Source organism: Orcinus orca, chromosome 10, assembly GCF_937001465.1.
Source record: "Orcinus orca chromosome 10, mOrcOrc1.1, whole genome shotgun sequence".
NCBI lineage: Eukaryota > Metazoa > Chordata > Mammalia > Artiodactyla > Delphinidae > Orcinus > Orcinus orca.
This window is the reverse complement of record NC_064568.1, coordinates 40,861,312-40,877,541: the sequence shown is the minus strand read 5'-3', so window position 1 is coordinate 40,877,541 and position 16,230 is coordinate 40,861,312. Positions and strand designations below refer to the sequence as shown.

General features: G+C 47.6%; 2 protein-coding genes across 2 annotated transcripts in view; one reads left to right on the top strand and one right to left on the bottom strand.

Moving 5' to 3' along the window:
- The window catches only part of PRSS45P (serine protease 45), a 75,942-nt gene that overhangs the window by 15,192 nt on the left and 44,520 nt on the right, over nucleotides 1-16,230 (bottom strand). The window contains 6 exon segments of the mRNA XM_049716323.1: nucleotides 1-119; nucleotides 987-1,261; nucleotides 1,770-1,917; nucleotides 6,831-6,857; nucleotides 9,184-9,433; nucleotides 15,740-15,897. Of these exon segments, the coding sequence (XP_049572280.1) occupies nucleotides 1-119; nucleotides 987-1,261; nucleotides 1,770-1,917; nucleotides 6,831-6,857; nucleotides 9,184-9,412 (798 nt within the window). The 5' untranslated portion in view covers nucleotides 9,413-9,433; nucleotides 15,740-15,897.
- On the top strand, nucleotides 4,567-6,188 carry LOC105748780 (Purkinje cell protein 4-like protein 1). The gene has a single exon (XM_012538254.3). It carries the CDS (start codon nucleotides 4,567-4,569, stop codon nucleotides 4,777-4,779), a length of 213 nt encoding a protein of 70 aa, XP_012393708.1. The 3' UTR covers nucleotides 4,780-6,188.

Genomic DNA, 16,230 nt, shown 5'->3' with positions numbered 1-16,230 from the left:
CAGGACAAGGGGGACAACGCGGGGGATGAGGGACTTCTTGCGGTAAATCCGGTCACAAATCTTGTTGTCCATGATAAACACCTCGGCCTCCCGCAACTCTGGGGTCAGTGTGGAGCTGGCTGTGGAGGAGTCCAGTGGGGTGAGAACTGACTCCTCACTCTACTCAGCCCTGCCTATTCCCAGGGTCTTGTCACCTCCATCCTCAGGACTCAGCCACACCCCTTCACACCTCCATGCCCTCCTTCACTTGGCCCTTCCCCCTGTGGTGTGGACCATGTCGGGCAAGCACCTTGCCCTCTAAGGCTCTATTTCAGGATCCCTTTCTCTGGGAATCTTTTGCTCCTGAACCAAGCAGGCTACAATCCAAGTTTCAATGCAACCACTCAGAAATTGAGAGCCCACCCCCATGCTGCTTCTCTCCAGCCTCTGAACTCTATACTGGCTGTGCCCTCTGCCACCTGATTGACATTCGCTCTTCCTTCAGGCATCTCAGGCAGACTCTCTGCTGGAGCTCATTCCAGATCCCTCCCGACTTGCTCTCAAGATCACCTGACAAAGTCTTTGCCTCTTTCCTTGTTAATCTGTGCTTCCACCCATACTCAGTTATGAGTTCCCTAGAGGCAGGGCATGCATTACCAGTGACAAGGGTTTGGCGTGTGGCAGATGCCTGAACATCGAAGTTTCTCAGATGAACAAATCAGTGAGTGAGTGAATTTATGAATCCCTGACTCTGAGCTTCCGTAAGAGGCAAATGATCAGGTTTTCCTAGGACTAAATGAAGTGCCCATAGCACATGCAATGGCGTAAACCATGGCAACAGTTCCCATGTGAGGAGCAATCCTAACACATCCAAAGAACCAGGGGCCAGAAGTAACGGCCACAAGCTTCCTGAGAGGCACCATGAGGGGGCTCATCAGGAGAGGCCCCAGAGGAAAGGAGTGCACCCTCTGGGGTACCACATGTCACCCCGACCCCATCCTCCTCACCTGAGAAGCGCTGTTTAACCTGGCCCCAGCCAGTCACCCAGCACTGCGTCCCAACCTTCAGGTTGTAGTTGGGCTCCGGGAGGCAGATGGGCTGCACGTACTTGCTGACGACGACAGGAGTGTGAAGCTGGAGGAGGGCAACATCACCCGCGATGAAGTTCTGGCCCCAGTACTTGGGGTGCGTAATGAGGTCCCTCACAGGGATCAAGAGGGCCCTCGTGGAGTCCGTGGGCTTCAGCTTGAAGGTGCCGAGAATCACTGAATACTCTTTTGTGCTACAGGAGACACAGAGCCCCACCTGGTAGATGTCAGGTTCTCAAGCAACACTATGCTCCTACCTCCGCCAAGGACGTTCCCCTTAGCAGAAGTCCTGCCTGATTAGCCCTGCTCACTCCATCCTGCTCATCTACCCAGGGGGCCCTCGGAGTCAGAGATATGACTGCCTCCTCATTCATCAGTCAAGCTGATTCAAGTGGCCTGGTCTATGTGCTGTGGATTTGAGTGTGCAGCTATTAGCATGCACGCGTGTTCTAATGTGTGTGAGGGGTGGGGTGTATACGGGGTGCATGCTGTTGCCCTGGTCAGGATATAGTCTTTGTTGCTTGGGGCTCCTGCCCAAGCTCAGTCCCCGGCCTCTGTGAGATCATGAGCATGACTCTTCCCTGTTCTGGACATCCCTTCCCACTCCGCCCCACGTCCCCCACTGCCACCTTGTTTCATAGAGGAAATGAGGAGTCTAGGCTGGGCCCGCTGCAGCCCTGGGTCTCCGTGGGCCACACTCACCCTTGGATGCAGTGGGCAGCAGTCACTACCCAGTCGAGATCAATGAGGGCTCCTCCACACACATGCTCATTTTCCACTCGGAGGCTCACCTCCCAGGGCCAATGGCGTGTCACGTCCAAATTCTTCGGCCACCAGGGTTTGCCACAAGCTTCAGGAACAAGCGTGACAGGGAGATACAGTGGCTGCATAGAGGAGGATAAGAATGACTGTGACCAAGATGCCCTCCAGGGTAATTTGCATGAGGCTGTAAACTCGGGGGCTTGCTTCCATTTCAAAGAAGGGGAGACCGAAGGTGAGAGAAGAGCAGTGGCCTGCCCAAAGGCACTGAGCTGACAGAAAGTGACAATGACAGAGATAAAAAGCATCAAGACAGAAACACAGAGATATGACAGGAGGAGGAGAGAGATACTGAGACACACAGGGAGCAAACAGCACAGACCCTCAAAACAAGGGAGAAGCATAGAAGGAGCCCCAGGACAGGAAATGTATTTTCTTGTGTCAGGGTAAGTCCCTAGGCCACGTTCCGGAAAGGCTATAAAGCTTTCTGCATCTCTTAGATGCAAAAGGCCTCTGTCCCCACACTACTCAGAGTCAAGAAAAGCTCCAGACTTCTAGGTCAGAAGTCTTTACACAGACCATTCAAGAAAAAGTCCCAGCATGGAGCCAACGGAGGCCTCCCACTCTGTGTAACAGCTGACACACTATCAGTTTGCAAGTAGTTCCAACAATCAAGTTGTATGACTGCATGAATATGAACACAGATGCAGAAATTGTAAATAAAATATTAGCCAATATTATATTTTTTAAAATTATGCACCATGATCATGTAGAGATTGTCCTGGGGTACAAGGGTGGTCCCACAATGGAAGCGGTCTCTGTGTATTCCCCACATAAACAGTTATTTTTCTCTAAAAGAACTCTGCTTTTCTCAATAGACACAGAAAAAGGTATTTGAAAAAATCAACACAGATTTACGACTAAAAAACAAAACACTCTTAGCAAACTGGGAACAGAAAGAAAATACTTATTTATACAAGTTATATGCCACAAACCTACAGCAAACATCATATAACATTAAGAAACAGGCCAAAAATTTATACTTTCTGAAGCCAGGAATAATGATACTTTGTGGGAGGAGGACAAAGGAAGTAACTGGGAGGACATAAGAGAGCTTCTGGGTACTGGTACTGCTCTACTTTCTGAACTCGGTGGAGACTGCACAGGTGCGTTCACTGTGTGATAATTTCTTGAGCTGGACACATAATTTGTGCACTTTTTTTGTGTATGTATATAATACTTCAGTAACTGACTTTTGAAATCAATAATATTTCTCTATGCCAACCAACCTGAGTACAGCACAACTATATTCAAAATAAGATACAGTTTATAGCTAAAAATTATAAAATACCCTGGAATTAAAGTATCCAACACTAAGCAAGATTTTTGCAGTAATACATTTTAAACTCTAATGAAGGACACTGAAAATGACTGGCATAAATGGAGAAAGATCTATTGCTTTCAAATAGAATAACTAAATATTTCAGGTGTAATTCTTCCTAAAATTAATCTATAAAGTCACTTACCCAGTTAGAATTTTTAAGAAATTTGATAAACTTACTCTAAAATTGAAATAGAAAAACAAAGGTCCATAAATAGTTCCATCTTTGACAAAGCAAAGAAGGGATACTTGTCCTAGCAGATATTAAGGCACACATCAAAGCCATAGTGACAAAAACAGTGTGGTATTGACAAGGACAGACAAGTGGACCAAAAAAAAAAGGAATAGAGAGCTTGAGATTGTTTCAGAGAATACAGGAACTTAATGTAAATAAAGGAGCCACCACAATCAGTGAGTAAAGGATGGATTGTTGAGTAGATGGTGCTGGGAAAACTCGCTCACTATAAAAGAAATAAGAAAAACAAAACTGGATTCCTCTCTAGTAGTACTTGAAGACCTAAACGTGAAAGGTAAAACCATAAAGTTAACAGCCAACCATGTGGCATGGGGTGGGAAAGGACTCTTTAAACAAAACCTCAAACCACAATCCATAAAGCATTAAACTGATTAACTTGATTACATCAAAATCAAGGATTTTTGACCCCAGGAACAAAGTTAACCGTCAGATGACAGATTAGGAGGTAATATTTGCAATATCTAAAATCAATACAAGACTTTTATTAGGAATATACAAGGAACTCCAGGAAATCAACAAGAAAAAAGAATAGACAATATGCAAAGGATAAAGACAGTCAATTTATCAGAAGAGGAAACTCAAGAAGCCAACAGCACATTGAGACATGCTCAAACTCATTAGTAATGAGAAAAATGTCAGTTAAACTAAGAAGTCGGCCTTTTCTCACCTTCTGAGATGGCCCACACTCTGTCTGGGGAATGTGTTTCTCTCTAAATAAATCCACTTCTTACCTATCACTTTGTCTCTCACTGAATTCTTTCTGCAATGAGACATCAAGAACCTGAGCTTCATTAAGTCCTGAAACCAGCGCTGTTTACAATAGCCAAGTCATGGAAGCAACCTAAATGTCCATCGACAGATGAATGGATAAAGATGTGGTACATATATACAATGGAATATTACTCAGCCATTAAAAAGAATGAAATAATGCCATTTGCAGCAACATGGATGGACCTGGAGATTATCATACTGAGTGAAAAAGGAAGACGTTTTATTTATAAGCAAGTCAAGAGAATTGATTGTGAAGATTCCTGAGGAGGAGAAAAGGGGAATGGGATCTAAAGCTCAAGTGGAAGGACAAGACATCATCTGAATGCTGATAAATGCCCTGGAAGGAGCTTAACACAAAAACATCCCCAGCAACCAACCAGGCAGCTGGCCCAGAGGAAAAGGGGAGAGCTGGCAATGCCAAGAAGGCTGAGGAGGAGGAGGAGATTGACATTGATCTGACAGCACCAGAAACAGAGAAGGCTGCCCTTGCTATTCAGGGCAAGTTCCAGCGATTCCAGAAAAAGAAAAAGGATCCCAGTTCCTGAATAACCAGCCTTACCCTTCACCTTGCTCCCTTCCCTCCCCTTCTCCACAGCTCTGACTCCCATGTATCTTTGTCTCTTTGTCCCTCAAGCTTCTCATTGAGGCAAGTTCAACACTTATACATTATTTTCTCTGGCCCCTCACGCCATCGCAGCTGCAGAGGCACAAGGAACACAGGGAAGATGAAGAATTCAACAGGCAGCCACTTGCTTAAGGGTGAAACATTTTCTCCTTGGGATACAGCTCCTTGATCAGTACCTGTGCCTGCCCTATGAGGTTGAAGAGCAAGAGGATTTGAGGTTGAGAGAGGGACCCCTGACAATGTGGGAGTGAGGGAAAAGCCTTCAGAGTAGGGTGCCCGAGGGTGGGGCATATGCCCTGTTCCACTGGTTACAACATTCACACTTCAGGTAGCATTTTTTACCTTCACATCCTTCTCATCAGGACCTCAACTTCCCTCCTATGAGCTAAGCCACAGTGGGGACTGGAGCCTCCCTTTCCCCTGGGCAGACCTAAATCAAACTGCTCCCATGTTAGTGCATGCTCAGTAGATTAGTTCCAAGGAAGGCCGACTGGGACTGGTAGAGACAAGGAAAAGTTTCCTTCATCGTCTAGTCTAGAACCGTAAGGGGCAGACGTGGAAGAGGTTCAAGGGGCTACAGGCAGGGAAATGGGAAGATTTGGGAAGGAAATCGCCAGTTGATTTGGGAAGAAAAGAAAAATGAAGGAGGAGGAGATGTCTAAGGACACAAGTTACTGCTGGTAAAGGTGTACTATATGAAGGATTCTTGGGGCTTTGTTAACCTGCCTACCTCTAACCCCTCATGCCTAGCCACCCCCAGAGGCCACAAAAACCAAGTGACTCTTGTAGCTCTCACCTGCCCCACTGTGGAGTCAGAGCAGAAGTGGAACAGCCACTCTATGTGATTTTAGCATGTTTAATAATTATGAAAGCAATAAACAAAATCCTCAAGTGGGAAAAAAAAACAAAAAACTAAGAAGTCATTTTTTTGTCTATTAGATAGGCAAAAAATGTAAAAGCTGGATCATGCCAAGGGGTGGGAGGTCTGTAGCAATATATACACCTTCACAAACTGCTGGTAGGAATGCAGAGGGCTGACTCAACTGGAATATGGGCGATAGATTAAAATATGCTATCAATGTAAATTTTTGAAACTGATAACTTGTACTGTGGTTATCTAAGAGAATATTCTTAGAAAACACACACCAGAGTATTTAAAGAGCCATGCTGTATGTTACCCTCAACTGATTCTGAAAAAAATTTTGTGTGTGTGCATGTTCCTTGTACTATTTTTGCAGTCTTTTTTGTAAGTTTAAAATTATTTCCAAATAAAATGTTTTTTTAAATGGGACTGAATGAAAAGAGGAGGAAACAGAAAGAGATCTAGAGAACATGCTATTTGCGTAAGTTAGAAATACATGCACACAAAACCACAATATGTATTTTTACAAAAACACACACAAACAGAAAGATACACATCAAATATACAAGAAAGGCTGGGAGAAGGGTGAAGAGGGGGAATAGGGGTGGGGCATGGACACAAGCAGAAATAACTAACTTAACCAAACAATCCATAACAAATTAGGGTGCACCTGTGACAAAGGAAGCCCGCGAACAAGCAGGAGCAACCCAACCCTCCACCCCTGAGGTCTAAGGAAAATGACAGGAAGACCCCAGAAGACACTGCCACAGGGCCCAAGAGGCTCCATTTGCAAATGAACAGTTTAGAGCTCAAAATGTTTCTATGTGGAAAAGGATCTGCATCAGCCTCCTGGACATGTTCCCTGATGGGATGCAGCCTGGGTTCAACTTTAAGAGGTTCTGCATTCCCACAGGAGGCCCAAATACTCTTTTAATGTGCACTGTTGAGTCTGTACGTCCTGAACAGCACAGGCTGTTCTTTAGAAGGCAGGCCATTTAGACTGAATTTCTGCTTCCTATAGACCCAGAAACATTATCTCTGTGACCCTCTTCAGAACATACCCTCCCAGGATCCAAGGTTTTCTTGAAGCAGGGGCTCACCTCACCCACCTGGTTTGGTGTTGTCTCCTTTGTAAACTGGAGGAGAAAGGGGGACAGAGATGAAGTAAGAGGTTGTAACAGGATGACAGTGAAGAGGTGCATTCTTCATTAATTAGTTCATTCATTCATTCACCAAATATTTCCCCACCTCCCACTCTGTTCCCAGCCTGGAGCCCAAGGCCAGGGGGCTGGGGGCAGGGCGCAGGGGTGTACAGAGGTGTATCAGACAGATACATCCTGTATTTGCCCTTGAAGAGCAGGGTGCCCAGCAGAGGAGACATAAGTAAACACACAATCACCCATGTGCGACCAATGTGGGGACAAGGCCACAGGTGTCAGGTAAGCCCAGAAGAAGTGGTGGACAGGGAGGCTTCTAGGAAGAGGGGTTATTGTGCCAGATCTTAAGGATGAGAAGGTAAAACAGCAATGAAAAGTGATGACATTCCTTATGAAAGAAACACCATGGTGTAAGCTGGAGACTCCAGAGGATAAAGGGCAAGGCCCACGATGACAAGAAATGATGCCCGGGGAAGAAAGTCAGGGGTCATCATGAGTGCCTTCATAAGCCAGGCCAAGAAGCCTGAGTGAGACACTCTGGGAGGAGGGAGGCCAATGGAGGTGTGACATGGTCAGACTTGTATTGTGAAGGCAGTATGGAGAATAGGTAGGAAGGTAACAAGACTGAACGCAGTAAGATCCCACCATAGGCTCTGCAGAACCCAGGCAAGAAATGAGGGCTGAATGAAGAAGTGGCAGTGAGAACACACTTGGTGAGCTGGATGTGGGACTGAGGGAGAAGGCTGAATCTAGGATGACCCCCCAGTTTCTGATTTTAGAGAAGAGTGACTACTATCCACTGAGTAAGAGAACCCAGTTTATAGGAAGAAGAGGGCCTCAACTTTGGAACCCAAGGAGTTGAGATGGTTCTAGGTCATCCAGGTACAGATGTCCAGTAGGTGGCTGCACATCCATGCACATTGTTTTGCGAGGCAGCATCACATACATGGCAGCTCAATGCCCAGAGCAAGTGAGCTCACCCAGGGAGCAGTGAAGAAGGAACCCAGACAGCATCTTAGGGAACACCAATACGTCAGGGATGAACAGAGCATGGGTGGCCTGGGAGGGACACAGAAGGGCAAGGGAGTCACCCTGAGGTAGAGGAGAATTAGGAGGCATGGCCTGAGAGAAGCCAAGGGACTAGAGAAAATGAAAAAAGAGGGAGGAGCAGAAAGGTTAGGGATGTTAGGACAGAGGCATGCCAGGAATGGGCTAAGGGTTAAGTGAAAAGTGAGGAAGCACCTGAAGGAAACATGAAGTGAAAACTTATTTTGAGAAATGTGGCAGTGAGGGGAAGAGATAGGGTGAAGAAACACAGCAAATAGAAAGGGAGAGGATAGAGATCGATGAGAGCACAGGAAGGGCCCAGAGTCCAGAGCAGGGATGAGCAGCCTGACCTTGAACAGGAGGTCTGTCTCTGATTCCTAAGGAAAGGGGAGCGGGTGGCACTGAGTTGTCAGGTTTGGAGGGGTCCCCGGGCTGAGGGAGTAAAGGGGACAGCGCCTGAGGGCATGCGTTTCCTGAGGGAAGGAAGCCGCTGCTAGAGAAGCACCCTCGGTAGGAGCTGAGGGTCTGGGAAGCAAGTGAGGTGAGGAACATTCGTCTAAGTGTTTGGAGACCATGAGTTTGGCCCGGACCGCCTTCCTGGAGCGGGGTCTCCAGCACTGCCCTGCTGCGTGGGAAGATGAGCCCTGAGGATGCTGTCAAGAGGGTGGTTCGGGTCTCAGCCGCGACATCCACGCCTCCAGGAGGAAACGCAAGGATGCGCCCCGCACCACAAGGCCCCAGGAGGCTACAGGGCTGGCGGGTCTCAGGGTGGAAGCTGAGAGCGCAGGAGTCTGGGATCCCCGGAACCGCCCTAGGAGATGCCCGGAGGGGTAGCAGAGGAGAAGGGGCTGCGGGTGGGCGCTGCGGGGCCTGTCCCGGCCTCGAGTGTGGGTTTTGGCGCGGGGGGGGAGGGTGGTGGCGGCGTCGGGGAAGAAGGACCCAGAACGGGAGCGGCGCAGAGGAGGCGCCGCCTCACCGGAGTTCAGCAGCATCAGCACCAGGAGGTGGCAGCTCCTGCCCGAGGGCCTCGAGGCTGCAGGCCCATCGCTGAGCCAGGTCAACGATGCAGCCATGAGGCCCCTGAGGCGTCCGCTAGCGGCAGCAGGGAGGGCTCGCAGTAGCCCCGGACACCACGACTACGTCTCCCGCACATGACGCACGTGACGGAGTTCCGGCACGTGACAGCCCCTCCAGCACGTGATGACGTCGCGGACCTGTGACGGTGCCCCTGGAACGCTGAACGTTCCTCTGCACTTACCCCACCTCGTGCGGGTTCCTTGAAGATGACTGCAGAGCCTGGGGCTTGTCATTGCCTCCGTGGTGGCCAGTCCCATGGAAGTACCCCCAAGTGCCTTAAGTGGGTGACTGTCCCCCAAAACCTGGCCGGTGAAGGCACATCCAAATCCCTGGACTAGTGCTGGCACCTTGTCGCCCAGCCTCTGATCATAACCTTGTGTCCCTGGGCTTCGTGCATTGGAGAGCTTCATAATTTATATTGATTTGAGAATCTGAAAAGGTGTAGAAAGCACAAGGAAAGAACAGTAAGGCTAGGGAATCAGGGACGATGTCTTTACAAAAGTGACATTTAAGCTGGACCTAAGATGAACAAAGAGTCTTGGGGGAGAACTCAAAGGAAAGGCATTTATCTTCTTCCACAAACCGTCAGTGGGATGGTGGAAACTGAAAGAAATAGTGGCAAAACCCACCATTTCTTGGGCTTTCACAGGGTTTTTGTAGAAGAATGTGGTCTTTGGATCTGCTCAGTGTGTCCAAGATTGGGAGATGACAACCAAGATTCCTGCTGCTCCTGTCCAGTGTGAGGGATCCAGATCTGGGGACCACATTCCCCACCCTAGCACCTAAAGTGGTCCAGATGATGAGTTGCACCAATAGGAGGTGAGGAGAGGTTACAGATGCCACTTCCATGCCAAGGCAGTAGAGAGGAGGTTCACTTCTCTACTTGTGTTAATGCAGAGCAATGGTTCTCAAAGTGTGGTCTGCAGAGCAGCACCAGCATCACCTGGGAACTTGTTAGAGTTGTACATTCTCAGGACCCACCCCAGACTTATAGGATTGAAAACTCTGGGAGTAGAATCAGTGATCTGTAGTTTAAAAAGCCCTCCAGGGAATTCTGAGGTAGGTAAGCATGAACCACAGGGTTGAGTGGGGCTATAAGATGGAGAAAAGCCACCTGCTGATCAAGAACACCTGATAGGGATGATACAGGAACAAGAAGTTAAATTTATTTTTAACCCATAAATACTCAGTGGCTTCTTTTTTAAACATTTATTTTATTGAAGTATAGTCGATTTACAATGTTGTGTTAGTTTCTACAGTACAGCAAAGTGATTCAGTTATATAGGTATAGATATTCTTTTTCACATTCTTTTCCATTATGGTTTATCACAGTATATTGAATATAGTTCCCTGTGCTATACAATAGGACCTTATTGTTTATCCATTCTATATATAATAGTTGGCATCTGCTAATCCCAAACTCCCAATCCATCCCCCCCCTCCCCACCTGGGCAACCACAAGTCTGTTCTCTATGTCTGTGAGCCTGTTTCTGTTTCGTAGATAAGTTCATTTGTGTCATATTTTAGATTCCACATATAACTGATATCATATGGTATTTGTCTTTCTCTTTCTGACTCACTTCACTTAGTATGATAACCTCTAGGTCCATCCATGTTGCTGCAAATGGCATTGTTCCATTCTTTTTTATGGCTGAGTGGTATTCCTTTATATATATGTACCACATCTTTATCCATTCATCTGTCAATGGATATTTAGGTTGTTTCCATGTCTTGCCTATTGTGAATAGTGCTGCTCGTAACATAGGGGGTGCGTGTATCTTTTTTTTTTTTTGGCTGCATTGGGTCTTCATTGCTGCGTGCAGGCTTTCTCTAGTTGCAGCGAGCGGAGGCTACTCTTCGTTGCAGTGCACGGGCTTCTCATTGTGGTGGTTTGTCTTGTTGCAGAGCACAGGCTCTAGGCACACGGGCTTCAGTAGTTGTGGTACGTGGGCTCAGTAGTTGTGGCTCATGGGCTCTAGAGCACAGGCTCAGTAGTTGCGGCACACGGGTTTAGTTGCTCCATTGCATGTGGGATCTTTCCGGACCAGGGATCGAACCCATGTCCCCTGCAACGGCAGGCGGATTCTTAACCACTGTACCACCAGGGAAGTCCGCATGTATCTTTTTGAATTATAGTTTTGTCCAGATATATGTCCAGAAGTGGGACTGCTGAATGATATGGTAACTCTATTTTTAGCTTTTTGAGGAATCTCCGTACTGTTTTCCATAGTGGCTGCACCAATTTACATTCCCACCAACAGTGTAGGAGGGTTCCCTTTTCTCTACACCCTCTCCAGCATTTGTTATTTGTAGATTTTTTGATGATCGCCATTCTGGCTGGTGTGAGGTGATACCTCATTGTAGTTCTGATTTGCACTTCTATACTAATTAGTGATGTTGAGCATCTTTTCATGTGCCTGTTGGCCATCTGTATGTCTTCTTTGGAGAAATGTCTATTTAGGTCTTCTGCCCGTTTTTCGATTGGGTTGTTCGTTTTTTTGCTGTTGAGTTGTATGAGCTGTTCTTATATTTTTGTAATTAAGCCCTTGTCGGTCGCATCATTTCCAAATATATTCTCCCAGTCACTAGGTCCTCTTTTCCTTTGTTTATGGTTTCCTTTGCTGTACAAAAACTTGTAAATTTGATTAGGTCCCATTTGTTTATTTTTGTTTTTATTTCTATTGCCTTGGGAGACTGACCTAAGTAAAAGTTGGTATGATTTATGTCAGAAAGTTTTGCCTATTTTCTCTTCTAGGAGTTTTATGGTGTCATGTCTTATATTTAAGTCTTTAAGCCATATTTTTAAAGATTATTTATTTTTGGCCTCGTCAGGTCTTAGTTGCGGTACATGGGATCTTTGTTGAGGTATGTGGGATCTTTCACAGCAGCACGTAGGCTTCTCTCTAGTTGTGGCACACAGGCTCCAAGGAACGTGGGCTCTGTAGTTGTGGCGTGTGGGTTCCAGAGTGCATGGGCTCTCTGTAGTTTGTGGCACACAGACTCTCTAGTTGAAGCACGCAAGCTCGGTAGTTGTGGCGCAAGGGCTTAGTTGCCCCACTGCATGTGGGATCTTAGTTCCCTGACCAGGGATCGAACCCACATCTCCTGCATTGGAAGGCGGATTCTTTACACTGGACTACCAGGGAAGTCCCCTTTAAGCCATTTTGCATTTATTTTTGTGTATAGTGTGAGGGTGTGTTCTAACTTCATTGATTTACACGCGGCTGTCCAACTTTCCCAACACAACTTGCTGAAGAGACTGTCTCTTTCCCATTGTATATTCTTGCCTCTTTTGTCGAAGAATAATTGAACATACATGTGTGGGTTTGTTTCTGGGCTCTCTATACTGTTCCATTGATCCATATGTCTCTTTTTGTGCCCCTACCACACTGTTTTGATTTTCAGTGGCTTCTTAAAGCAGCTGGCTCGATACTTATTAATAGACTGTATTTCATGTAAGTTCCCAGTCTCTCAACCCCAGCCTTCCTCGGGCAACACGAGACAGACTGCACTCTGAAGCCCATGGATATCTGGGAGCTGAAATGCTGACCCCTGGAAGGGCAGGTGACAGGAGATTGAGAGGGAATAAATCACCAGCAAGACACAGAGACTCTGGGATACTCTGTCCCGGAAAAATGGTAAAGAGCCAGTACCTAATATAGGGAATCTCTCATATAATTCTCCCTGTGGGAATGCAATCTTTGGTAAGAGTGGAGGTGAGCAGCAAGTAGAAGCAGGGGAGGAGGAATAATATTGCTCATGCCCTAATTTTACTTACTCCTAGTTCCAGTCTATCTTGATTCTCTACTCTGAGCTATAAAGGCTACGAAATTAGGCTACAAATCTCCCCGCAGACATGCTGATGACTATAACAGGAGTATAGGGAGCAGGACCCAGCTGGCTAAAACCATCCTTAGACTCACGAATGAGCAGGTTTAGACTCACCTCTCCCTCTAGGGCTTAATAAGAACAATGAATAGTTTCTAAGCCAAATGAGAAAATTGCTTTCTACAGAGCATGTTATATGCAACCCCACGGTCCCAAGGAGAGGAGACCATAAGAACACAAAAGAACAAACCAAACATTTATTCAGTTGACATCAGAAATCTCCATACCCCATAACTGCCTCAACACAACTTGGGGTGAGCCTGAATGTGGCCACTGGAGCACTGGGAAGGGGGTTCCTAGACTGAGTTGCCCCAGCAGGGCTTGTGTGGCAGACGCTGGACATTTACAGATGCATCCGCGCTGGGCAGCCGGGGACCTTCTCCCAACCCAGACAGCTGAGTCAGATGTGGACATGGTGATGCCTCCTCACTCTCTCCCAACAATCACCAAGTGGACTGGTTTGATAAAGTGTCAGGTCTAACGCTGTTTCACCAGTGATGATGTCCCTTCTTTGCTAGATGTTCTCCAAGATGTGGCTGAAGCATCATGAAGCATCACCTGGCAAGTCACTGGCCATCCAGTTGGGATGGTTTCACCCACTTGTTTCCAGCATGTAGAGCACAGTCATGGTGTAGGTGTGGATGAGTCCGGTTCCTTGAGCACCAGACTGGAAAACTCCCAGGGTTCCTTTCTTGCTGCCACTCTCTGTCATGTGGATCTCCACAGGGTCAGTGAATCCCAAACAGGTTTGAGGAAAGTGCATTGAGTAGGAGTGGAAGGTCAGATGCACGGCTAGTGTGAGACTCATAAACAGGAGGGAGTGTGGGCCAGGGTGATCACGGGGTCACCAGGATGCCCAGAGGCAGCACCAGACACAGCGTTAGGATAAAGAACCCTGCTGAGCCACAAGAGGACACCTTAATGATGTGATCAATGACCCAGTCTTTGTAGTAACTAACTTCTGTATAAACTGCAGGCAATTCTATGTGACCACAGTGAACACCCCAGCTCACAATCCCCACCTGGACCCATAAGTCAGTAAACTGACAGACCAGGGGACCTCCAGAATCTCCCTGGAGAAAAAGAAGAAACAAACACAGGAATGGAAGGGGATCATCATCAGAGCAGGCTGATTGCTAGCAAGGCACTAGGGAGATAGGCACCTAGGTCCTTTCCCAGGTACCCACCAGGCCCAGGTTTCTGTGAATGAGATTTGAGAGTTGGAAACTTTAACATCATCTGAGAAATACTACTCCTTCCCAGGTGCTCAGGGACCACAGGAGCTATAAAACCAGTAAGCCCTGTACATCAGTCCTGCCAGGATATACTCAAATTCTCTTTCAGTGACCCTAATCCTTCACTGCCTGACCCCTTCCCCATGACCCTCTCCAAACCTCCCAACAGCCAGCAACTAAAGGGGCATCCCCTGGCACTGTGTGCAGCTTCCAGAGCCCCTCTCCAACTCTAAGGTCAGAGTCAATTCCAACTAGTCAGTCCTAGGCCTCCACAGTGGTAAAATACTTTGAGTATCATTTCTGCATGGGGACTCAAAATCATCACATCTACCCTGAAATCTCTCCCTGCCCCTAAACCCACATAGCCAATAGCATCCTCTCACCAGTTCCCCCTCTCTCCAAACACAACCAGTCATGCTAAACCCCACCTCACACACGCTGCACATCCTTTCCCAAAATTGTTCTGGTGGCCCCCCAACTACCAGCTCAGTCAGAAACTCAGAGTCCTCCTCAAGCTCTCCCTGACCCGCACCCTCACATGCAGTCAGTCACCAAGAACTGATGACTCAACCTCAAACACAACCCCTTCACCTCCCCACCAGCCCAGGTCCTGCCTGGGGCTCAACACCATTGCCTACATGGTGAAAACAAACTCCTGGCCTACAGTCCTGCATGGACAGGAACGCGAAACATAGCACAGCATTGCAGGCCACACATATTCTGATTCCAATCACCTTCTCTGGCCATATATATATATATATATATATATATATATATATAGTGTGTGTGTGTGTGGTACGCGGGCCTCTCACCGTTGTGGCCTCTCCCGTTGCGGAGCACAGGCTCTGGACGCCCAGGCTCAGCGGCCATGGCTCATGGGCCCAGCCGCTCTGCGGCATGTGGGATCTTCCCCGACCAGGGCACGAACCAGTGTCCCCTGCATCAGCAGGTGGACTCTCAACCACTGTGCCACCAGGGAAGCCCCTCTGGCCATATTTGCCACCTCATTGCTCCAGACCTGAAACACATTCCCTAAACGTGACACGTTCTTCAGAACTCTGAGCCTCTGTACTTGCTGTTCCCTCTCCCAACAGTGATGTTCTCCTCTTTCCAGGACTCCAAATACTCATCCTCTAAGACCTGGCTCAGATGCCCCCTGCTCAGAAAGGCTGCTTGGTGCAAAGGGGAGACTGTGGGCCCAGGCACTCCCAGGGGGACCTTGAGCTCATGTCTTGTAGGGACCACATCTGTATAATAATATGTATAATTATGCTGCAGGGTTGTGAGCTGGGTAACTGAGCTAATGTGGGTGAATGCTCACACTGGCACAGTAAGTCGCCATAGAGGGAACTCAATTATAGGAACTTACATTATTATCATCATCACCCCCAACTTCACCACACCCTGGCAGCACGCCCAGGATGCGAGGGCTGCTCCCTATTGAAGGAACAGGCCAGGCCAGCTCAGGGGCATCCTGAGGGGTTCTCCCCTGAATATCCTTAATTAAAGGCTGAAAGAGAAGGGGGCAAATAACCCAGGCTCCGCCACTGGGGAATGAGGAAACTTTGAGGGAACAACCTCATGGCAGAGGTGGCCAGGGACCCATGAACTCACCTTGCAGGGACTTTTAATCTTTTCGTGATAGCCACAGATCACCCCTCTTCCAACTACTTGGCGATGGACTCCTAACTGTGTCTGTATCTTCTGATTACATTCCTTGTGGTGAAGAATGATTTGCTCAGTCTCCTGAAGAACACGTGGCAGTGATGTGGCTACAGGGAGACAACTCAAGTAAAAGGATTGCATGAGTAGAATAGAACAGGCGCCCCCAGATCCCATTCTGGGTCTTTTTATTTTTTTAACTTTTGTTTGTTTGTTTGTTTTTTGGCCACACCGCGCAGCACGCGGGATCTTAGTTCCCCAACCAGGGATCGAACCCGCGCCCCCTGCAGTGGATGCGTGGAGTCTTAACCACTGAACCACCAAGGAAGTCCTGTATTCTGGGTCTTGATCAGCACATTCACACTCTGTTGCCCCCTTAGAGAAAGGAAGGACAGTGGGTATTGTCTCATTTGACAAAGAAGGACCTGAGGCCAAATGCTGAC